General features: G+C 29.1%; 2 protein-coding genes and 2 long non-coding RNA genes across 4 annotated transcripts; 2 read left to right on the top strand and 2 right to left on the bottom strand.

Moving 5' to 3' along the window:
* Positions 1 to 7,511: 7,511 nt before the first annotated feature.
* Positions 7,512 to 7,978, top strand: LOC129907321 (uncharacterized). Its single transcript, XR_008771008.1, has 2 exons — positions 7,512 to 7,708; positions 7,782 to 7,978. It is a non-coding gene; the product is annotated as an uncharacterized LOC129907321 (long non-coding RNA).
* Positions 7,979 to 13,379: 5,401 nt separating this feature from the next.
* LOC129905888 (uncharacterized) lies at positions 13,380 to 14,477 on the bottom strand. Its single transcript, XR_008770669.1, has 2 exons — positions 13,771 to 14,477; positions 13,380 to 13,689 (listed from the first exon to the last, which is right to left on the bottom strand). It is a non-coding gene; the product is annotated as an uncharacterized LOC129905888 (long non-coding RNA).
* A 3,207-nt stretch (positions 14,478 to 17,684) lies between these two features.
* On the top strand, positions 17,685 to 18,162 carry LOC129907738 (trypsin inhibitor-like). Its single transcript, XM_055984081.1, has 2 exons — positions 17,685 to 17,800; positions 17,871 to 18,162. Exons 1-2 carry the CDS (start codon positions 17,731 to 17,733, stop codon positions 18,053 to 18,055), a joined length of 255 nt encoding a protein of 84 aa, XP_055840056.1. The 5' UTR covers positions 17,685 to 17,730; the 3' UTR covers positions 18,056 to 18,162.
* Positions 18,163 to 21,882: 3,720 nt separating this feature from the next.
* LOC129906368 (boophilin-G2-like) lies at positions 21,883 to 24,492 on the bottom strand. The gene is made up of 4 exons (XM_055982111.1): positions 24,456 to 24,492; positions 24,227 to 24,403; positions 22,102 to 22,119; positions 21,883 to 22,046 (listed from the first exon to the last, which is right to left on the bottom strand). The coding sequence occupies exons 1-4, from the start codon at positions 24,490 to 24,492 to the stop codon at positions 21,883 to 21,885; spliced, it is 396 nt and encodes a 131-aa protein (XP_055838086.1).
* Positions 24,493 to 25,138: the final 646 nt, after the last annotated feature.

Below are 25,138 nucleotides of genomic sequence, written 5' to 3' on the forward strand. Positions count from 1 at the left end.
TGCAATGATCTAAACAGCATGACTTCGCGCTAAAAATTAAGCTGAAAACCGGTATGAAATGCAGTTTAACGACGGCAAAACGGGTTGTCAGAAGTGGTAAACATTTGAGAAGAACAAATCTTCGCAAAAACTACCACTTTACAAACCACGAAAAGAAACTCGCCTCCAATAGTAAAAAAAAAAAACATGTCGTGAAAGTCGAATTTCCAACCGGTGATTTTACAAAGGAAAAAAATGAATTAAGTTAACCCTGAGGTCTAAATATCTATTTGTATGACCTTCGTAGAGAGAAGGATTATTTTAAGTTGTCTGCATAACTGTGAAGGGAGTGTTATTGAGTCCAAGCTATTTTTTTCTACAAAACTTTCGATCTGCAATTTCTAACACAGTTTTTTTTTACTATTGGAGGCGAGTTTCTTTTCGTGGTTTGTAAAGTGGTAGTTTTTGCGAAGATTTGTTCTTCTCAAATGTTTACCACTTCTGACAACCCGTTTTGCCGTCGTTAAACTGCATTTCATACCGGTTTTCAGCTTAATTTTTAGCGCGAAGTCATGCTGTTTAGATCATTGCACATCTATCGGCCAATGTTGTGGCTAAGCAACTTCGATTGTAAATGTTGTTTCTATACCCTTGGATATTGCGCGAATAACTGCATACTAAATTTTAACTTGTGTTAATTTTTGTCCCAATGCATCGTTGATTTCGGCCTAATTCAAAGACTTCTTTTATTTTCGCCATTTTTCCCGCGCCTAATGATTTTTTTCGAGTCGTTTTCGTCCTTATAGGTTATAGACAATCAGATTTATTGACAGACACAATTTTGAGTCCAACTGACCCATGCAACTCATCATTTATTAACATTTTTGCTTTTGAGTCTATTCAGATGAGTCAAAAAATATACTTGTTTTTATGAATAGATTTTGTCTAGCTACCGTGTGAGAAGAACGGTAGGTCCCAAGACAATTTTTTTTCTCCTAAGCTAAGCGCATAAAGATGTTCTCTCGTTACGTATGTAAAAAAGATGTACCATTGCAATAAATAAAAAGCCAGGCTAAAAATAAGATGAACTAAAATGTGGACGTATTCAGATGACCGGCAGTGTATATAGCATTCGCACTTTTATTTAAACTAAAAACAAATTAGTTTCACCTTTCACAAATATATTTCACCTTTTAGCAAATATATTTCACCTTTTAGCAAATATAATTAAACTAAAAGCAAATCAATTAAACCTAAAAGCAAATATAATTAAACTAAAGCAAACTATTTAAACTTTTAGCAAATCTATTTAGCCAAAACACAAATTTATTTCACCTTTAAAATGAAAAATGATAGTGTTATAATTTTTTTAATAACGTTAGTTAGTTTGATGACATTAGAATAATTAGAATAATGTCAATAACATTGCTAGGGCAATCTAATTTTATCAATTTTACTTCAATAACTGCAACCAAGTTATGGTCAATGTTAATCTTACTTAGAACTTGTCGTGCGTATGTTTTTATTAAAGTAAATGACTTTTTTTCATTTATAAGCTATGCTATAAGAGTTGGAGTAAATAACTTTTAATTTTTTACCAACATAACTTTTTCGGAAATAAAAAACATTAAAAAACACAGGTTTTACCGCGATGTAACTCAGAAAGTATAGCTCGCATTAGAAAATGAGATATGGGAGAAAGAAAGATAATTGTATTTGCAAACCGAAAAAATCAGCGAATTTTCTGTGCAACAAGTCGTTTTCGAGATATTGAGAGTAACGCGATTTTTTAAATAGCGGATGTCCCACCCAACAAAAAATTACGTTAACTGAGATTCATACTGAAAATAAACCCCTCTTAAAAACTGCATCAAATCCTAGAAGGAGTTTTTTTTGTTGTTAGATTTTTCCATATTAACTGAAATGCACATTTTGTTTATAGGGTCTTATTGTGGTTTTTGGGGTGTTTCGTTGACTTAAGTGCTACGGACAGCTTCAAAATCCTCATCCCTTCTTCATAACTCGATACCAAAAGCTTTTTCTAGAAAAGGGTAAATCAGTTTGCGATTAGTTTAAATAGATTTGCTAAAAGTTTAAATAGTTTGCTTTAGTTTAATTATAATTGCTTTTGGGTTTAATTGATTTGCTTTTAGTTTAATTATATTTGCTAAAAGGTGAAATATATTTGCTAAAGGGTGAAATATATTTGTTAAAAGGTGAAACTAATTTGTGTTTAGGTTAATTAAAAGTGCGAATGCTATATTTAAATTAAAAAGAAACTTTTTTTTTAAATTACTTGGCTTTTCAGCACTGATTATGGCAAACAAGCTAACAAAAGCTGAAAACATCATTACGTGTAAGAATTTCATTGTATCTCGAAAATACTGCTGGAACGCGTATTTAATACAACCTAAACTTAGATTTTAGTTAAAACTTATATACCTTTTTCTAAAAAATAAAATTTCATCTTTCTGCTTCAAGATAAAAGACATGAGGAGATTTTATAAATAAACCAATATTATTTGACGTTATAAAAAATCAAATTGTTTATTTACTCAGGAAAAGATAAAGTACACGCGTTCATACAATTAAGTATAAAAATAAGTATAAAAGCTATCAAGGCCAATAGAAGTTAAGGCTCACTCTATCATAAACAGGAACGCAATACGCAAATGTATCAAACAAAGTTTAAAAGTTAAGTATTCAGTTGTAGAGCAGTACTTATGATACCAATTTACTCATACTCAACAAATGAGTCACTATGATATCAGGCGAAAAGAAATTTTCAAATTTTTGGTTGAATGTCTTTTTATCAAGTTTCTTGGATTTTATTTGTATAGTACCTATATAATACACTATTTGCTTGGTTATCGTACTCCTTTTTCTTAACTGCAAGAGTTTATTTCTTGTTTTACAATGAACTCGCAAGTTACTCTCTTACTTCCTTACTTACTATACTGTTCCTCGAATTTCCAATTAGACCAGTGCCGATGCCTTCAAAAACATTAAAAAGTACAAAAAAATCATAGTAGAATGAAACCCATTGGAAAAGGAGGTGAATATGATAAAAATGAAAGGAAAAATAAATTACGGGCGAACCAAGTTCGGGAAGTGGGTGGGTTATGTTTTTAATGGTAAAAAATGGTATATCTCGATTTCCGGCAAAACTACAAATCTTATAGAAAAAAGTTGTATGGCAAAGTTGTAGGTAATAAAAAGATCAACAACTTTTGTATCAACAATTTTTTCACATAACCTCAAAATTTATGTGAAAAATTCAAAAAACCGAGTTTTTGGTTTTTTATTTTTATCTTTTTCAAAAACAAAAATTTTTCTACGAAATTTGGTGAAAACTTACTTTATTATGTCCCAAACACACTGTAATTTATTTGATTTAAAATATTAATTTGTTTACCTTATTTTGACTTAATACCAAAAAAACACCCTAATTTTCAATCGAAAATTCACGTGTCAAAATATCAGCTTTTTTCAAAAAGGCGGTACGAATTTCCTTCGTTAAAATGTCTATTTTCTGATGGTGTAAAAAAAAATTTACATTAGTATACTATAGAACATGTTCTCATAAAATTCAAAAAATGAAAAAAGCTTGAATTCGAAAAATTTTTTTTATCATTGTTTACAATTTTGATAATTTTGGCCTATTTATTCAAATTTACACTTTAATTACTCAAAAAACGTAAGATTTCAGGTAACATTGATAAATTATACGTTTTTTGAGTAATTAAAGTGTAAATTTGAATAAATAGGCCAAAATTGTAACCAATGTAAAAAATTTTTTTCGAATTCAAGCTTTTTTCATTTTTTGAATTTTACGAGAACATGTTCTATAGTATACTAATGTAAATTTTTTTTTACACCATCAGAAAATAGACATTTTAACGAAGGAAATTCGTACCGCCTTTTTGAAAAAAGCTGATATTTTGACACGTGAATTTTCGATTGAAAATTAGGGTGTTTTTTTGGTATTAAGTCAAAATAAGGTAAACAAATTAATATTTTAAATCAAATAAATTACAGTGTGTTTGGGACATAATAAAGTAAGTTTTCACCAAATTTCGTAGAAAAATTTTTGTTTTTGAAAAAGATAAAAATAAAAAACCAAAAACTCGGTTTTTTGAATTTTTCACATAAATTTTGAGGTTATGTGAAAAAATTGTTGATACAAAAGTTGTTGATCTTTTTATTACCTACAACTTTGCCATACAACTTTTTTCTATAAGATTTGTAGTTTTGCCGGAAATCGAGATATACCATTTTTTACCATTAAAAACTCAACCCACCCACTTCCCGAACTCGGCTCGCCCGTAATTTATTTGTCCTTTCATTTTTATCATATTCCCCTCCTTTTCCAATGGGTTTCATTCTACTATGATTTTTTTTGGTTTCAAAAATTATCGACCCTGGTCTAAATAGGTACTTACTTTTCAATCATTTCTCGAAAAAAGATATAATATTTTAAGTAACAACACACAACACTACATTTTACTGTTGCTAAAATAAATCTCATTTAATTTACACAAAAACATTTTCCCCATCTTTAAGACGTCTAATCAGCATAAAAAAATCATTTTGTGATGTGTACAAGATATTGCGGCATGTCTTTTAAAAAATGTGGAATACCGGAAAAATTTTGTATTTTTTTTTTTGAAAACACAATATCAATTTAAATATATTGTTTTCGCCCAACTACTTTACTTTGTATCCCTTAAGAAGTATAGAATGAAACTCCAAAAAATCAAGAATACTGTTAAAAATCGGTATATACAGGGTGTCCCAAAAGTTAACGCCGAAACGAAAACGGTAGATAGGGTAGGTGGTTACAGTTATCAGAAAAATAATAAAAAAAATCCCAGCCATATATTTTGGGAGTTATGGGCATTTGAAAAAAATTCGAAAAAATGGTCACCCTGTGACGGTTTTTCATGTGCCGTGACTACAAATCTTAATTTTTCTCATTTTTTTCTTTTGTTACGGAACCTTGAATAACCCTGCTATCAAATGCATTCAAAAATTTTAACTCAGCTGCATCAGTTTTAAAAAAAATATTACTTTTTTACCCAAATTAGTACTAAAAAAATTTACATGACTCTAATTCAATGAGCCGTAGTGTAAAAAAAATGCACTACGATGTTTCGGCAAGTTGCCTTAAAAGTTGGTGTGTTCAATTCTCTTTTCAAAATGGTACAACATTGTTGGGAATATTTCATAAATAACCGAGATACAATTTTTTTTTCTTAAGAAATCCGACTTTTTTTTAGGTAATTTTTACATATTATTTAAGTTTTTGTATTCTGAAAGGTTCTGAAAGGGTTAAAAACTTGAATAATATGGAAAAATTACCTCATAAAAAAGTCGGATTTCCTTCCATTTTGTTTTATTTTAAAAATCATTATTATATCAACACATTTAGCCAACTAAATATAAAAGACATACAAATTCAATAAAATGTTTTCAATCAATGCTTGCAATTGGACGATTAGCTGTTGAGGATCAAGTTGTAATACACTTCTTTTCGCAAGCTTCGATCGAATAAAATCGATTTTTATTTCCACGGCACCCTCCGAAAGTAAATTCTTCACATGCATTACTTTCTTTATTATATGACCATGCTTTAATCATTGCCATGCACATTATTCCCCCATTTCCGACTTGAAAAGGAGGCTGAAGACAAATATCTATAGGGTCAATGTGGGTAAATGTAAACAATTTCATGTCTTTTTTTTCTTTCGACTTTAGATTTTTTTATGTTTTCACGGAACAACTTGAATGGTATCTTCAAATGCAAATATGAAATGATGGCAATTCTTCTTTATAAATATAAACAAATATTTCCCCAATTGTTTACATTACTGTCAAATATGGCATGTTTACAAATACCCCACCATGTTTGTGTTTTTTTGCAAATTCGGGGTAAATGTAAACGGTGGTATAAAATTTAGAATTTCCTCTTTATCATATGGATAACGACTTGAAAAACGTTCAAGAAGGTATTTGACAAAAACTTTTTCAAATTCCAATAAAAGTTTTTGTTTTCTTCCTTTGATTCTTTATATAGGCGCCCAATATGCATCCTGAGCAGCTCTGAACGTAATATTTTTTGTTTTTTTACGTCAAAGGCCGATTTTGCAACATCATCCACTGAAAATGATGGTGTTGGCTACTTTAAAATGTGACTCCGCGGCACTTTAGCAGTAGTAATTGACTTAAAATATGTTATTTTTATTAAAACCAATAATTTCACCAAAAATGTATGTTTATATTTACCCCCAGAATACGTTGTTTACATTTACCCATTATGAAAAATATTCTGGGGTAAATGTAAACACATGCAAATCGACATAAATGTCCTGTATTTTAAAATTTGCTTGTATCACATAGAATCTACATCAAAATTAAAAACAAAAAAATATTTGCAAATTATACTGACTTTATTGAATCTGCAAAAATATTTAATTTTTCTGAAAGACTAACGACTTGTTTGGCACTTTAAAAAATTATCTTTCACGGAAAATACGCTCGTCGAATGAATTCTCTCTTGACAGCAATGAGCTTGACGTATAAGTTAAAAGATACATGCGTCCGCGATTTGTTCTTATGTATGCATCAAATAGATTTAACTGAAGCTTGTTATGAGCCATGTTTTCATTTACCCCTGTTTACATTTACCCACATTGACCCTACCTAAAAATTAAAAAAAAAAAAAAAAAAAAAACAGAAAATTTAAAATACCTAAATAATAAAAAATGCAAAAAAAATAATGTTTGTACAGAAAAAAAAAACTAACCTGATTTAGCTTCAGCACTTAAGAAAGCAAATGAGCAGAAAATAGCTAAGATAAATCCAAATACGAAAAGTTTCATTGTTAAAGCTTATAACTTTCGTTTTCTGATGGTACCTTTAAGTTGACAAAAATACAATTAGAAATGAAAATAAATGTTTTATGTTTATATACTTTATTTCTTTCTAGAATTTGCATATGTAGCTGGTCTTATCTTTGATAAGATGGTTAAAAGATAAGCTGCTGATAACGAAAATTTATGAATAATCATATTCATACGTCTTTAAGCTTATTTCGAAAGAAATTATGGCTGAAATAAATATCAAAAATATTTTAAGAAAAATTGTTAAAAGTAGATTTTCCAAGAAAAAAATAATGAGAGGCTCCTTTTTTGTACAGTGTACACAATTTGTGAATTGTAGTGAAGTGAAATTTTAATTAAATTATTCGCAAATCATGACAACATTATGGTCTATCTTGGCAACGTATTTCTTTTGCATATAAAATATTGTTATATGAGTAATTAGCACTTGTTTAATGTCAATCATATTAAAAAGTGTTCATTAAACAACAGTTGGAAGAGTTTGCTTAAATGAAATTTGATAATTTATCATATATATTCTTAAGCGAAGGTTTGCTCAGCTGATAAGCCTTTATCTGCAACTTAAATATTTAAATTTCAGCTTAAAAATGTTTTTATTTCGGCGCAAAACAAAATTAACTATTTATTCATGTAGTATTGAAATATGTATCTGCTCTATAGTTATAAAAACTGACTGGTTGAGATTCACAGATCTCATTTCTATCTATTCGCTGTTCAAAGTAAGATTGATTTTATCATCCCGGCAACTAAAATGCGTGTTTTTCTCATTTTTCTTTTTATATTTTTATTTGGATCTCAAATAAATCAATCCACGTGCGGAACACCAGGTTTGTAAAATTGAAAAAAATTTGTAAATAACAATCTGTTGTAGGAATCAAATAATATCTTTTTTTTTTACAGATCCAAAATGTTTATTACCAAAGCTAAGTGCAGGTCGTTTTCATCATACACGGTACTATTATAACGCAGTAACAAACGAATGTGAAGAATTTATATATGGTGGTCGTGGAGGCAATGACAATAATTTTAAGAGTAAAAGTAAATGTGAAGAAGATTGTAAGCCTTCCGAATAATAAATTTACTATTTTTGTCTCTTAGTCGTTGTTAGTTTTTATATTTTTGACTCTCACATTCCTGGCTTCATAAATTTCCAATTTATCTTTTCTGGAAAAAATAAAATTAATAAACTGAAGAATTTCAAAAATTCTATTTTTTTACACATTTGCTTTACTTTGAAAACGGTGTTTTACTACCTCAATCTTTAATATTCAAAATACTCTTTTTCTATTTGTGATTATGTGCTTTTATTTTAAAATCAACAACTGTTTGTTAGCCAACAATAGCTTAAATAAATTTATTCGAAGGGTTCCAATTCGTTGCTTGCAATTGGATCCATAGTTGATGAAGAATAATAATATGAGATACACTGATTTTCACAATCTTCAAGTGAGAAAAATCGGTTTGATGTATTTTCATTTCCAAAACATCCCCCGTAACGAGTTGCTTCACATGTATTAGTTTTTGGATTATATGACCAAGATCTCATCATTGCAAAACACCTGATTTTGTTACCTCCTTTTTGAAAAAAAACTGAGAAGAAAAAAAATCAGCAAAAAATACTCACTTGGCACATCATTTTGAGCACTTATTAGAGCAAAAGTGCTAAAAAGTGCTAAAAGTAATCCGAATGCGAATAATTTCATTATTATTTAAGTTTATAGCTTTCGATTTCTAATGTTTTTTTTGGCGAGAATTGAATTAGATATGAAATTCAAGGTTTCATCATGTATTTATATAATTTCATTTCTTCCTTAGAGTTTGCAACACTGTGCTGTTTGTTTTTTTTTTTTTTTTGATTTTTTTGATAAATGGTTAGGTAAATGTTGATTCATATGTTCTTTAGTTCGATAAGCTTGGGAAGTTATGTGTATCTAAATATTTCATATACACTGATTTTGTGTAAAAAAAATTTGGTTCAAATTTTGTATCAACATTTTTAAAAACATTTTTCCTTCTTCTTCATCCATCAAGGGATCAAAACTATCGCAATCTCAAAAAGTCCGTGGGTTTATCAAGTTTCTACCGTACCTTAAATACGCGATTGTTGTTTTCGCCATCATTTCTCCATCATTCAAATATTTGTATTAATACTAATCTTTTTACAACTCAATTTATGAAGAGTGAAATAATTAAATAAAAAAACAGCATAAAATTTATTCATCTAAAGTTGTTTGCATGATTCTCTTTTGTCCCACGTCACATCTCACATGTGTGATAAAAGAAAACAATCAACTTAAAACATCTGTTATCAGTACACAAGTGTTTTCATGTAGATTCTAATTAACCCAAATAACTCATCATTTATCATTTATGATAATTTGACAGGTCGACAGGTGAAAAAATTTTATACCTTTAAAAAAAATACCAACTATCACAGTCAGCGTGGTGCGGAACAATAAGAAATTGTTATAAAACTTAAAGTCCTTAAAATGAGTAATCTTATAACTTTTGTAAATATTTATTAAAGGTATGGCAAGAAATGTAAAAGAAAATCAGAAAATTTATTCCCAGTGCGTACACCGATAAGACTTATATCAAATGAAAGCTGTTGAGCTCTATATAAGTATGCCAAACGTCTTACAAATTACTTTTGAGGGTTTCCAGATATTTGATTAAAAACATTGTTTTAAATTATATGCGGGTGGAGACCTATCACGTTTTGTAGAGCTAGTTGCACTAATTTCACCCATTGAAAAAATCTAGTTTCGTCAAATTTTTTTTTAGATAGAAGACATTTAGACCTTTTTAACAATGTAACTATAAAACATGTGATTTCATTAAACCACCTAGAATTTAAAATCTAACAAAGTTCAAAAATTACATTTTTTTCGTCATTTACCCAACTTCGACATCAATTAAAGTGTGTATATGTTTTCAAATCAACAAGCTATTTTAAAAATATATACTAAAATTATTATATTTATTTAAAAATCAAACGAGGTATTTTTTATGAAAATACGTTCAAAATTGGCTTAGAAAAAAAAGAGGTTGTCTGTAAAGTCGGTTTACGGACGATGATTTTACGTGACAACGTCGTAAGAAAACAGGTTGTGTGCTTTTAAAATGAGCCATTTGAAGGGTTTATTTATTTCAAACAATCATAATTTACAAGAAAAAGCTTTAAAAAAATACCCTTTTTCTTTTCTCATTATATTAATTTTTTTTATTTTAAAAGTTCACAAAAAAAATTATGCCATTAAAAAGCCAAATATTTCTTCTAAATAATAAAACCATTTTTTTAATTTTTACAATGAGCAAAAAGTATTAAAATAATTTATTTAAAACAATCATTTTCATCAAAAAAAAGCAAAGAAAACATGTAAATTTATCTTCTCACGCTATTAAATCCATTTTTTTTAACAATCTATACAAATTTTTACACCATCTGAAAGCTTATTGCCTTAGCTAAAAATATATATATAGATCAAGTCTATGAGACATCTACAAAAAGAGCTAGAATTGATGAAATTTCATCAAAAAAAGCAAAAAAACATTTATTTTTATGTTCTCATGCTATTAAATGAATTTTTTCCCTAACAACCTACATATAAAAAATTTTATACCATGTGAAAGCTTATTGTTTCACCTTTCAAATGACGTATCAATCTCATTTCAAAGATGCCTACAAGAGAAGTTAGAATTTTTTAAAGTCAACCATGTGGAATTTCCAGACTGGGATTACGGTACTTCCCACACTGGTGGCTGTTCATAGCGCAACAGATCTCCACTTGTGGTATGATTATTTTTTCGCAAGTTTCTTGATTTAACATTGTGTGGCTTGTAGTTAGTCTAGCGTTATGTGTGATATACCAATTGAAAGGTAATTGTATCAGGATGCTCATAAATGTTTTATCAAATTTCTATCTACTCTTGGTAAAAAGTTATAACCTGTTGAATTCTAAAATTTTATTTTACCGTTATCTCAAAATTGTGAAATTTCGCACACATATAGTCGTAGTCATGGTCTATCATTACTTCATATATAATATTCCTCTATCTATTAAAGAAAAAAAGGTAAAAATAAAAAACGATGAAAATCGGTTAAAAAACAGGCCAACAAACCTGTTTTTTAAAAACTTATTTTTCTCCGTATTCAGTCAAAACTCTTTTAACGATTCCATTTTTTTGCACATGTATGCGCATTTATCAGCCCTACATATCCCACATAATTTGAGATTTTTTGAACGCTCCAAAAAAAAGCTAATAATCAAAAACTGCCCAAAAATACCCACCTGGCACCTTTAGAATTGTCAAAAAAAATTTCCCCTACCCATAATCAACATTTTGTCATACCCACAACACCTGATCAACGTTCAAACAAAACGTTATAGCGGAGTTCCAGAATTTTTTAGAATTTTTTCTTAAATGCGGTTATCCTTAAATCAGTCTCCTCTATCTATAACAAAAAGAATCAACTCTCTACGACCACGTGTTTAGATTTTAGCCCAAATTTCATCTTTCCGTTTTACCCCTGTTTACCCTATAAAATGACGGAATTTTTAAAAATCCTTCATTTGGATTAGGCTTTAGATTATTATCTTTCAAATAAGCTTCAGGAGATTTTTGTATCTTAAATAGTTTATTTTTAATTTTTAATTAAAATTTTTTGTCGCACCAATTGTTTTTGAAATAACCGATTTCAAAGTTAAAAATATGCAAGCTCATTGAATACTATTTTTGTTTAGGCTGTGAATTTTAATATACAAAATAAACTCATGCAAAAAACTGCCAAAATTGATTCCTTATCGAACAATAAAAACTATACCTCACAGTGACGACAAAAACTAAAAATGAGGCTTTGTTCCTGAAGGCCTCAGCAATAATAATCCGTTTTTACCAAAATCCCTAAAAAACGGTATGGGAGGGAGGGTCTATGCCCCCTCTTTTAGGAGGGAAGGGCAATTTTCTAAGAAACCACTAAAAAAATTATTTAAAACAACGGCAACATTTACAGTACCTACCTTTTTCAAAAGCTTTGTACTCTTAATTTGTGTTTTTAAATCAAGTTATTATAATCAGTCGTTTTCGAAATAATCGATTTCAAAGTCAACATTTGTGAAAAATAAGTATAAAAAAACACATTGAATACTTTTTTTTGTCAAGACTATGGATTTCAATACGGGATAAATCGATAGTGAAAACCACGTCAATGAATTTTTTATCAAATGCTGAAAACCATATGTTGTTAAGCCTTCTAGTTTTTGAGAAAATTAAAAAATAGGAAAACTACTTTCTTTATCAGATTTTTACTTCTTGGCTATTTTGCTTTACTATTCTATTATCAAAAATTAAAAATTACTGTGCTTAATCTACTTCTGCTCATGAATGGGTTAAATTTCCATTTAAAATTGGATCTTAAATATAAAATTTCTTGGTACCAATGTGGTACCAGAACGCTCATTAGTGATAAAAAAAACCCTGATAAATAAAGTAGTTTTTCTATTTTTCAATTTTCTCAAAAACTCAAGCTCTTTTTATGAAACTGTACAGAGTTTTTGTTATTTTTGCTTTAAAAGTTATTGCTTCTTCATTCAGTACGTATTTCTAAGAAAACCAAGTATGTAAAATTTGTCCACAAAATAAGTTGAACATTTTCACACAAAACGGCATAACATTCTTTGCAAAACAATTTTGAAATAGTATTTGTTTGCTATCAACCTTTGGTCCCTGAAATAAAAGCCACCGAAATATTGCATGGACCTAATAGTCGGTTTTTAGTTGAAATAATGAAATTTTGTACCTAAATGGAATTTAAAAAAAAAAAACGATTTTATTTTTGCTTGGAGCTCAATACATTTCAAGTAATGGCAGGGGCCCCTCGGCAATTGTGCTGCTAGCTAAAAATGCAGTATGTGACTCATGATTGATATCTCTTCTGTTTTTGGTGGTTCATTTTCTTGAGATGGATAAAAATATTTATTAGGTTGCTTGCCTATAGAATCTCCCGTGGGTCTATGGCAACGGTCTTGGGCCCCCGGGCACCACCCCAGCTGTCCCAATGACATATACGCCCCTGGTAAGTGTCTAACTTTGAAAAAAATCTACGTAAGTTGTAAACTGACAACCAATAGTCACCTGGAGAGCACAATCTTTCTAACTGAATAAATTCTTTTCTTACGTACGTTTTCAATGCACTTTCCGTGTAACCGTTGATTTTATTGTGTTTTGCAAATATTAGGGTTTTTGGGGAATTAATTTTAATTTTCACTGTGCTTTTATTGAAAACATTTCAGTCAGCCATTTTTTTGTGATATCAACGTAAGTCATAAGACAAACTTACGTGTGCCATTACTTTACTAAAACAAAGGTTGCACACGAAAGATGCAAAGTTTGATTATTGAGTACAAATTTTCTAAAAACAATAAAAAAACATTTTTTGTGTGATTTTGCATTTTGAACTACATTCTCGTCAATAAATTCTGTTAAAAACAAAAAACATAGACTATAAAAATCACATTTTATTTGTATTAAATTTAACAAAAAAATAATAATTACGTCAGATTTTATTTATATAAAATTTAACGTTATGTATTCACTTCACTATTAACTTCAACATTCGATTCAACTTTCACTTCATTTTTCAATTGATTTTTTATTTTATTTTTGTTGGATTTACGCTGCTTCGTAGTCTTCTTACGGGAAGATGGATGACGTGTTTTTTTAGATTCTGTCTTTTCATGATTTTTTCGGCTATGACCTCTGCAAGCTTTTTTACCACCATGGGCATGGAGTTCAACACATGCTGAAGCTATAATAAAAAACACACAACACAAAACATAATTATAGAAAATAAATGATAATTCAAACATTTTTTTAATCAATATCTCACCAGAACCAGATTTTTTCTTAGCTTCAATCAAAACAGAAAAAATGACTATAGTCAAAATTAATAAAAATATAAGTTTCATATTGTACTTGAGAGAATATTATAGCCAACGTTTCACTTGAGTATGTTCAATTTGATTAAAAACGGGACACTTCTATAAGCATCCAAGTTGCAAGAGTACACAAAAGCACTTTATCAGTTGATAACCCTCATCGAGCAGGGATCATCATCATCAATATGCAAGGCGTAGATTCATAAAAATGATGACAAAAATTGATAAGTTAACAAGGAATTTCAATATACAAATTTAGGTAATGGGTGACAATAACAAATGTTTGTTGCTACTTTTTTATGTAAGATTAATTAAATATTCAGAGATAGGAAGTAATTTTACTTCTGTGTACAGATATGAAATTTATGATGGCGCCCAATGTGGGATCAATTTGTTACAAATTTTAACATCTTGTCATTAAGTTCATTATGAAACCTTATCATTTTTCGCAGACGCGAACTCTTAATAGGTTCATTCACTCGTGTTCGCATTTTAAGACTTGAAAAGTCTAGTCTGGAGGACAAACGAAAAAATCTAGGTATGTTTAATGGGTTATATTTTTTTGGATATATATTTTTCTTCTACCACCTAACTTTTCTGAGTCTCAAAAAATTGGTCATATTTGAGATCATTGGGAGAAAAAATGTTGCATTTGCTAACAGGTGAAGCGTTTCAAGCGAAAAATGACATTTAAGTGCTGTAATAAAACAGTTAACATAATCGACACGTACAAAACGTCAAAATGAAAAATTTGTAAACAAATAACCCTAAAAAAATTATAATACATATGTACATTACTTTCAAACTTTATTAACCTCTGACATCAAATCAAACAAAAAACCGCTAATTTGTGTAGCTCTTTAATCCAACTATTTCTTGTTTCTCTTACTAAAATAATAAATCAAAATTGACTTCTTATCTACATTTTAACATTTTGAACAAGGGGTTACCTTCTCTATCGACACCCACAACCATGAGTTTTTGTAAAAAAGCTGTAAAATAAGTTTTTTTTAATTGTTTTTGTTTTGAAGCTCAAAGTTAAAATAATTTGCTGTTTTTTTTTCTCTTCTTAGTGGAGTAACTAAAGCTCAAAAATTGGCAATATTAGGGAACCCGGCCGAACAGCTTAGATTTTGATGATCTTTTTTTTCAAACGTCGGTAATTAAAAATACGTTAAAGTCTATAGATTAAAAATTGCCGGTGTTGCCGTTTTGATTTTTTAAATTTAATTGAAGATTTTTGTGAACAAAAACAAATTTTTTTCAAAAATTTTTCTTAAATTTCATAAATTAATTGATGCCAAAAGATTGTCTAGCGATAGATGCAATTTTCTTATTAATTGACTTCAAACACAAAAAAAATATTTGAACACAACGGCAACACCTACAATATTCAAATATACATTTTTTAAAAGATAGAAGCTTAGTCATATATGTAAAATTAAAATTAAGTTAATTGAATTAACGGCTTTTGAAAGAATGGTAATTGAACTCAGATTTTTGAAAAAAAAAAAAAATTATTGAAAAAATTTTAACATGTCGTTTTTTAAACTTGGTCGTAATATAAAATGCATTTATTTTCAAATTTTTTTGGCCGCATTTATTATGATTTCAAATTATAAAAGGAAATGTCAATATGTATTACGGTTTATGAAAAAAATTAAAAATAATTTCATTTTCGAAGAACTTTTTTTAATAAAAGTTTTGAAAAAAATATAACTTATTTTTTTTTTTAAGTTCAACATCTAAACATAAATTATTTTTTATTCATTTAATAACCCTTACTGTTGAAAGTTAAATAGCAAAAATTTAAAGTTCCTATTTACCACAGTCTTTGAGAAAATTAATTATTTCAATGCAAACATTCAGTTTTAATAAAAAAATAAAATGCACGACTGGGGTCGCACGTACTTGCTCTTGCAGCTCAAAGCACTTTTATGTTAGTCTACTTGTAGATTTTAAAAGCTGGATCTATATTTAAAAAAAAAATTGATATTGGGGAAGAGCCGACATTTAGGGCAAAATTATGTTAAATGAAAAAAAAAATTTTTTGTTATTTGACTTTTTTGAGAAAAAATAAAAATGCAGTTTTATTGCCACTGCTTTAAATATTACGTATACAAAGTTTAATCAAAATCGTTAGAGCCGTTTTCGAGAAATTCGTAATATCGTATTTTTTTGTATGGGAGGTATACGTTCTAAACGAGATATAAAAAAACAAAAAAAAACCAACTTTCAGAATTCCATAAAAATCATCTGTACCAAATTTGAAGAAAATCCATCCACCCGTTTAGGCTGTGGAAATGTGTACAGATGGACGCACAACCGCACAGACGCACAGACGTACAGACGCACGGACGGAATTGCGAGACCCACTTTTTTGGAATTCTCCATCATCGTAATGTTGGTTTTGATTAAAACCTCAATTTTTTTTTTCGACACGAAACCAATACTTGCCCTATAGAGCAAGTAAAAACCATTGAATTTGAAGTAATTTTTCATTTTTTTTTTTCAAAAGTGTGATATATTTTACCTTTTTTGCTTCGAAATTCAACTGATAATATATATGGCCAAAAATTTTTTTTAAATAAACTTAGGTATATTTTATTAGAAAAAGTTTGGAAAAAAGTCATTTTAAATTTTTCTAATAACATTTTTTTTTAATTCTGAGTTTGAGGACCATTTTTTCAAAAAGTCTTGATTAAATTTAGTGGAGTTAAATTTAAGAGATAAGAATGAGCTTCTGGCTTTTTAAAAATGTATTTTAGGTGTTGCCGTTGTTTTCAAAATATTTTTTTTTGTGTTTGAGGTTAAAATGTTAGAAAATTGCATTTATCGCTTAAACGATGGAAGATTGTCCTTAACTGCCTTTTATATATTTTCCTTAAATTACCTAGAGAATCTTTTGCTATCATTTGTTTTATGAAATTTAAGCAAAAAAAAATGGTTTTGTTAAAAAAAATTAATTTTAATTTTAAAAAACAATACGGCAACACCGGCAATTTTTAATCTATAGACTTTAAAGTATTTTTATTTACTTACGTTTGAAAAAAAAAAATCGTCAAAATCAGAGCTGTTCGGCCGGGTTCCCTAATAATTTCCTTTAGTTACTCTACTATCTAGTCAATTAACATTTCAAATATATTCGAAACAAGTTTAAGGTCAAATAACTCTTATCAGCTTGAGCCATAAACGGAGTCGTGAAAGGCAGTGAGGGGTTCCACAATCCCACTTGTAAGTATAAAAAAAAAAAAAAAAATGCAATACTAAAGAGCTGTGAAAAACTATTAAAACCTTTTAATCTTTAATGACTTTGGCAAAGCTATAAAAGTATAGAGTGTTTTTTTTTTTATTAAATCTTTCTTTTGTTTTCTAAATCTTTATCTTTTTTTAAAACCAAATCGAAGATTTCTAACATATTATTAAAAAATCAAAGAGAAAAACGATCAATGATGTAACTTTTTGCTAAGATCTTCTGGAATTAAATTTTTAATCTTTCAAATTTTATATGTATTTTATCTCAGCCCTAATTATAAAAATTGTAAATTTCAAGATTTCTAAAGATACATAAGAAAATTTGCTTACAAATGTTGAACAATTTTTAAATGGATTTCGAATTCGATCGTTCCTTCCCAAATACATTTTTTTAAAGAAGTTATAAAATTAAAGTTCATTTTGATTTAAGAACTATTCTCAAAAAATGATTAACTACTTAAAACCAAAAAAATCTCACAGAATAAAAGACTTTTAACTGCCCCCATGCGTGTTTTTTTGCGACGCCTTTGCGCTAAACTTTTCAAATGCTATCTGAATTCTTTTTCTATATAAGTTTCGGTCAAAATTAAATTTGAATTAATAGTTTGACAATCTTCTTACAAAGCAAAAGTAGCTAAAGAAAATCTGACTTCAAAATGAAAATAATTTTTGGATTGATGATTGCTGTTCTCAGCCTGTTTGCCTTAATTGCTGCAGAAAAACCAGGTAAATGCGTTTGAAAATTTTTTGTTAATATGTATTTTTATTTATTTATTTTTTTTTTTAATGGAAACAGCGGCTTGTTTACAACGCCACTCATCAAATGGTGATGATGATACCGAATGTAGAGGTCTCTTCCGTATGTGGTCATACAATGCTGCCGAAGACAAGTGCGTAAAATTCATCTATGGCGGTTGTGATGGAAACGATAACCAATTCAAAACTAAAGAAGCTTGTGAAGCTACTTGCAGGAAACCTTAGATTAAGTTGTAAATTTTTTAAAAGTGTTCGATGAATTAATAAAAAAGAATGGACTAAGTTTTAAAAACTACATAATATGATTTTTCACTAAGCACGAAGAAAATAAATTGATACATTAAAACTAAATCTTCTTTTTCTTATATTCGAAGCTTTTAATATATTATGGATCTCGATGTTGAGGTGTTTAAATTTCTCCCATGTACCTACCTACTTCACATCAAGTGCTTCTCTTTTTGGATTCACTGGGGGGAGACAAACCCCCTGGTTTATTGTGAAGATCATTAAGTTTGAAATTAAAAAAAAATCATGTGTGCAATTTACACTTGGTAGAAGTGAAACCTTAAAATATCATTTTTCTGGCAAAAAAAAAATCGAAAAAATCTAACTTTTTTTTATTCCATCACCTTTAAATCCACATTTTTTATATAACAACCTATAATAAATTTTACATCATTTGAAAGCTTTTTGTTTCAGCTAAAAATATTTTTTTAACCCAATCACTTTTCACCGAAAAAGCAAAAAAATCAATTATCATCAATCAACTATTTGAAAAAAAAACATCTTTTTACCGTTATCTTAGGATTTTGAATATGAAATTAATTAAAATTTTGGACAATTGTAGTTTATTTAATTACCCATCTACCGTATAAATTTCATTGACCTATCTGTTAAAACAAAAAAGTTATAATCAATTGATTTTTCCTGTCGCTTTTTCGTTTCATCTTATTTCAAATCACTACGATACTAAAGAAGTTTTCACTTCAAAAAAATTCTGTATTACAAGCTAATTACATTTACACATTGCTAAAAAGCTCCAAAAAGTTGTCAGGGTAGTTACCTTATTCGCATAATTACAGGGCAAATATCAACAAATTATAAAAATTAACATTATATGAGCATTAAACTGACATTCCCAGATGGAACTTAATTCTTAGCCAAACTGCTGGAATACTTAGCTTTTCAGTATGTTACACCATCTACAAGACAGCACTGAGAAGCCTGTCACTGCACTACAACCTTCGATAGCGGCTAAAATACTGCAAAAACGAGTGACTAGCACGGTGCACATAAACGACATTAGACCAGGCGTCATCTGATTTCAGATTTCAGTTAAGAAACATGTAACAAGCAATGCCGTCTTTACCATAAGGGCACAGGGGGGCCCCGAAGGAACGAATATTATATTCTCAAAACATTTTTGTCGGTCAGAATATCTACCAAAAAATTTTAGTTTTTATATGGCAACCAAACAATCAAATAAATTTTTTTCTACACCTATACGGAAAATATATGTTTTCACAAAGAAAACAAACTATGTGGCGTTGTATGCGGACAAAATTTTAAATCCAAACCACCAAACCCAAATTCAATTTTCAAAAAAAAAATAAGACAATAATATTTTCAAAAAACAAGAAAAATAGGTACCTTTTTTTCCACTGTAGGTAAGATTATTTATTATTTATTAATAAAAACAACGAATTCTCTTCCATTATCTTTTTCCTTAAATACTAATTTCGTTTGAAGTTTGCAAAACTGTCAAATTTGTAGTGCGTGTGTAATATGAGTAATTCGTATTAAAAGACGAAAAAGAATCAATTCGTCGGCAAAAAACATCAATAAATTTTCCGTTTGAAAACGTTTGAGAAAAAACTATTGCCGGCTCGTCGACGGTACTTCAATGTTTTGGTTCAATGGAAAACGCCATGGTACAATGGTTTTAATTTGAATTGCGAATTGCTCTCGTATTTAAAGATTGAAACATAAAATTCATTAAATAACTTTTAAAAAAATTGTTTTTCAAAAAAAAAAAAAATTTATTTTTTAAATCCAAAAATAACACCGGCACACAAAAAAAAATGTCATGTACCAGGAACCAGACCTATCTTTCTATATGTTTTAGGACCCGCTGAATTGGAATTTCAAGTCTGTTTGGCCCTGTCACCCTCCAGTTTTGGGTAAAATGCAAAAAACTCAAAAAAAGGAATTTTTTACCTTTTTTGGGGTCATTGTTGCATTTTTCTCAAAACTGGAGGATGATCGGGAAAAACGGACTTGAAATTCGGATTCAGCGGGTCCAAACACATATAGAAAGATAGGTCTGGTTCCTAGTACATACAACTTTTTTTTTGTGTGCTGGCACTGTCGCGACATGTTGCTGTCATCCCCGGCAAACAAAAAAAAAATATCCAAAATAATTTTTTTTTTAAGTTTTCTTAGTTTTAATGTCAGTATAAACCTTTTTATGTAAAAATTTTCATTAAAACGGTTGTGTCGTTTTCATTAAGAAATCGGTTCTATGGCAAGTAGGTACCGTTAATAACGGTCCAAAAAATATTTTTCTTCTTTCAAAAGTGCGGCCTTATTTGCAGCAAAACATATTTTTTTTCAAAGCAAAATCGTTATCCGTTTTTGAGGAAATTGCAATATCTCGAAAACTTTATATTGTAGATATCCGTTGAAAAAGAGACATTAAAATAAAAAGGCAAAAAATAAAAAAACGGCTCTTGAAAATTACGTAGAAATCGTCTGTACCGAGTTTTTAACAAATCTATCAATCCGTTTGAGCTCTTTTTTCCAATTCTTCAAACTGAATACTGAAACTTATAACGGATACAGGGTACAATTATTGGTAGTGGCAACGATTGATGTCTCGATGCACGTATTATTGGCACCCCCTTTACTTTATATGAAACGATATATTGGCACCCCTTTTTAACCATAACCATTGCCTTTAAGCCAACCATTGTACTTATTTTACTTACCAAAAGGGCCCCAAATTCTTGTGTGCCCAAGGGCCCCAGGATAGTTAAAGACGGCCCTGGTAACAAGTATTGCCAACCACTCCAATCAGTTGATACCTACTTTATCAACAATGATTTAATCTTAAGTCAATTGCCAAAAAATAAACATAATCGCTTATCTCGTTGTATGAATACCCTGTTGTTAAGTTGTAAGTCTGGAAATTTGGTGATATGAAACCAAAATATTTAAGTTGAACATTAACTGCACACGAGCTTAAATATTTATTTACCAGAATTTCCTAAACAATCTATTTCCAGAATTAAGCTTTACAATGTTTACATTTTGACGCCAAAATTAAATAATTTTATTAGGTATTGATCTAGAACTGGCGCAACTATAAAAAGTGAGTGTTGAGTTTAATACATTTCATTTCTAAGTATTTTCTATTCAGAGTTAGACTAATTTTTTCGGCCCGGCAGCTAACATGCGTGTTTTCATAATTTTTCTCTGCATATTTTTATTTGGGTTTCAAATAAATCCATGTGAAGCAAAAGGTTTGTAGTATTTAATATATTTTAATTAACAATTTAGTGCATAAAAAATGTATCTTTTTGTTTAACAGATGCAAAATGTTTTTTACCGAAGGATCCAGGACCAGGTAGAGCTTTAAAACTACCACAATTCTTTTATAACTCAGAAACAAACGAGTGTGAACAGTTTATATTTTATCGTTATGGAGGCAATGCAAATAAATTTGCAACTCGAAAAAAATGTGAAGAAGCTTGTAAGCCTTCCGCATAATAAATTTATAATTTTTGTCTCTTAAGTTGTTGTTATTTTTGTATTATTTTATTTTGTGTGACTTCCCAACATTTGAATTTCGGGTTAACTACGATATTTTGATATTGCAGTCATTCTAAAAATACTAGCTTCATCAATTTCGAAAATAGAAGACCTTTTCAAAAACATATTATACCCTAGAAGAATTTCAAAAAATCGAGCAAAAATGGATGAAGCTTAGTTAATAATTTAATTTATTATTTTCGTTAACAATAATTATGCTTTTGTTGGTATAAGTTCATATTTTAACGCTTGCAAATCTGTTCACAAATGGACTTAGATTTGTATCGGTTTTGATTGCCACCACATCCTCCATAATAGAACTTGTCACATGACTTTGATCGTGGATTATATGCCCAAGCTGTTATCCGTCCATTACAAGGTCCTTTGTCCGGTCTTGATCTACAATCTAAAACGAAACAGTTCATTAAAAGGGTGTTTTTTTAAGAATTAATAATATTTACCCCTTGCAAGAGCAACAGCTACAAAAAGGAATACAAAAGCGAAAATTAATTTGCAATTCATTTTTAAATGTTGTATACTTATCAAAGTTGAAGATGTTCTACTGATACTGAAACATTTTTTCGTTAATCCTTTTATAGCAAAAATTATTAAAAAACGTGGAACTTTGTTTAAAAATATTTTATTCAGAATTAGTTTGTCCCAAAAAAACAACCCTGGCCTTTACATCTTTTAACTTGATTTTTTTTTCAGTCAAAGCACGTGTGCCGAATTGTTAAATAAGAGACAGATGTTTCTCATTTTTGTTTATCGTAAGATAAGATGTCAATTAATGCAACCAACAATTATGAGTTTGAACTTCTTTACGGAGAATAAATATTTATTGCAATACATCTACATCAATCAAGTTAAATTATGAAATAGTACAGGTAAAATAGGCATTTAAAAGAAAAAAAAAATGGTTAAACTCATGAAACTTGGCAAAAAGTTTGCTTTTGGGATAAGAACCAAGTACAAAAAAAGTCTATACAAAAAAGTTGGGTGGAAGGGTGATTTTTCGCGGACAAGAGGGAGGAGGTGAAGGTCAAAAATATACTGAAAAAAATTGTTTGTCGAATATCATCATATGACACATGTTTTCAAGGTATTTTTTGATGCTGAATCCAATGACATAAAATTAGTCAATACGATTGCTCTAAGAGAAGTTATCGCCGATTGAAAACAAGGGTGCTTGTTTTTTGACTTCAACAGGTAAAATATAACCGAAACCTATGGGAAAAACATGCTACACTGATGAAATTCGGGATGAAGGTTTTAGATAAAACAGGGAAAAAGGATTCACAAAGTTCTTAAAATTATTTTTGGTGAAAGGGTGTTTTTTTGATGGGTTAAGTTGTGTGTGAGGAAGGTATAATAACAGCTGACTTAAAGTTTATTAATTTTTAAAACTTGGTGTAAATGTTTTGGTTGGTATAAGAATTAAGAATCTATAAAGTGTACAAAATTATTTTGAGTGAAAGGGTGTTTTTTTTTAAGAAATGATGAAATTCGGAATTAATTCCACAAAAACAAGGAAAAAATTGTTACACCAATGAAATTTGGTAAAAATGTTTCATTTATAACAGAAACCAAGAACCCGAACAGTATATACAAATATTTTAGTTTAAAGGGTGTTTTTTGGGAAATAGGGAAAAATCCGCGATAAGTCCGATAAAATCAATGGTAATAAATGTTACCCTTACGAAATTCATTAAATATGTTCTCTTTCCAATGGGAATTACGAATAATGTAAGTCTATAAATTTTTTTTATGTGAAAGGGTGTTTTTTTTTAAAGTAAAGAGAATATGGGTAATGGGTATATTTGAAAGAGTTTTTTTTTCGAAGAGACAGTAAAATCTGTAATTGGTCCCAAAAAGCCAATGATTCATTTTATTTATAGTTTTAATGACAATTTAAACATTTATAAATAAGTTCTTACACGTTTTACGCGAATCATTGGCTTTTTGGGACCAATTACAGATTTTACTGTTTCTTCGATAGAAACACCCTTTCACCAAAATTTTTTTTATGAAAACTCTTTATTCTTGCTTTCTATCCCAAAATCGATGCAGGTATTTACCAAATTTTTATTAGGGTGACCCATCATTTTTGCTTTCACTCAAAAAAACACCCTGTTAACCATGATATTTTTATAGACACTTAAGATTCTTGTTTCTTATCTTAAAAGTAACATAATTGCTAAATTTCAATAGGGTACCACTAATATTACTCTAGTATTACACACTTTTTCAAATATACCCATATTCTCTTTACTTCTAAAAAAACACCCTTTCACATAAAACAAATTTATAGACTTACATTATTCGTAATTCCCGTTGGAAAGAGAACATATTTAATGAAAATTGCTCTTAGAGCAACTTTATTTTTATGTCATTACATTCAGCATCAAAAAATATGATGATATTCGACAAACAATTTTTTTCAGTATATTTTTGACCTTCACCCCCTCCCTCTTGTCCGTGAAAAAACACCCTTCCTCCCAACTTTTTTGTATAGACTTTTTTGTACTTGGTTTTTATCCCAAAAGCAAACTTTTTGCCAAGTTTAGATAAGCTTTGGATTAATACTCAAACAAGTTGCTTCACATTCATCCTTGGATTTAAAACGATTATCATTTCCGTAACATCCTCCGTAGTTGAATTTCACACATTTCCCATTTTCAGAATCATATGACCACGAGGGAATAGCAGCTTTACAAGCAATCCTTCCATTGCCATTGCGTGAGTGTTCCTGGATGCAAGCTTCTAAAAATGGAATGATATTAATTTTTGTGGTATAATTTTCAAAAGATCTTACCTAGTTTTTCAGCTCCAATAGTATTGAAAATATTCATAATCAAAAATACAAAAAAATTTCAGTTTCATAATGTAAGATATAGACCAGTGCCGATGCCTTCAAAAACATTAAAAAGTACAAAAAAATCATAGTAGAATGAAACCCATTGGAAAAGGAGGTGAATATGATAAAAATGAAAGGAAAAATAAATTACGGGCGAACCAAGTTCGGGAAGTGGATGGGTTATGTTTTTAATGGTAAAAAATGGTATATCTCGATTTCCGGCAAAACTACAAATCTTATAGAAAAAAGTTGTATGGCAAAGTTGTAGGTAATAAAAAGATCTACAACTTTTGTATCAACAATTTTTTCACATAACCTCAAAATTTATGTGAAAAATTCAAAAAACCGAGTTTTTGGTTTTTTATTTTTATCTTTTTCAAAAACAAAAATTTTTCTACGAAATTTGGTGAAAACTTACTTTATTATGTCCCAAACACACTGTAATTTATTTGATTTAAAATATTAATTTGTTTACCTTATTTTGACTTAATACCAAAAAAACACCCTAATTTTCAATCGAAAATTCACGTGTCAAAATATCAGCTTTTTTCAAAAAGTCGGTACGAATTTCCTTCGTTAAAATGTCTATTTTCTGATGGTGTAAAAAAAAATTTACATTAGTATACTATAGAACATGTTCT

The sequence above is a fragment of the Episyrphus balteatus genome, chromosome 1 (assembly GCF_945859705.1).
Source record: "Episyrphus balteatus chromosome 1, idEpiBalt1.1, whole genome shotgun sequence".
In the NCBI taxonomy this organism is placed as follows: Eukaryota; Metazoa; Arthropoda; class Insecta; order Diptera; family Syrphidae; genus Episyrphus; species Episyrphus balteatus.

What these genes read in the sequence shown, in the direction of transcription:
- LOC129907738 (XM_055984081.1), top strand. Translation starts at nt 17,731, where the DNA reads ATGAAAATAATTTTTGGATTGATGATTGCTGTTCTCAGCCTGTTTGCC. An exon ending in AATTGCTGCAGAAAAACCAG is followed by an intron (nt 17,801 to 17,870) that starts GTAAATGCGTTT and finishes TAATGGAAACAG; the next exon opens with CGGCTTGTTTACAACGCCAC.
- LOC129906368 (XM_055982111.1), bottom strand. Translation starts at nt 24,492, where the DNA reads ATGAATATTTTCAATACTATTGGAGCTGAAAAACTAG. An exon ending in TATTGGAGCTGAAAAACTAG is followed by an intron (nt 24,404 to 24,455) that starts GTAAGATCTTTT and finishes TTCCATTTTTAG; the next exon opens with AAGCTTGCATCCAGGAACAC.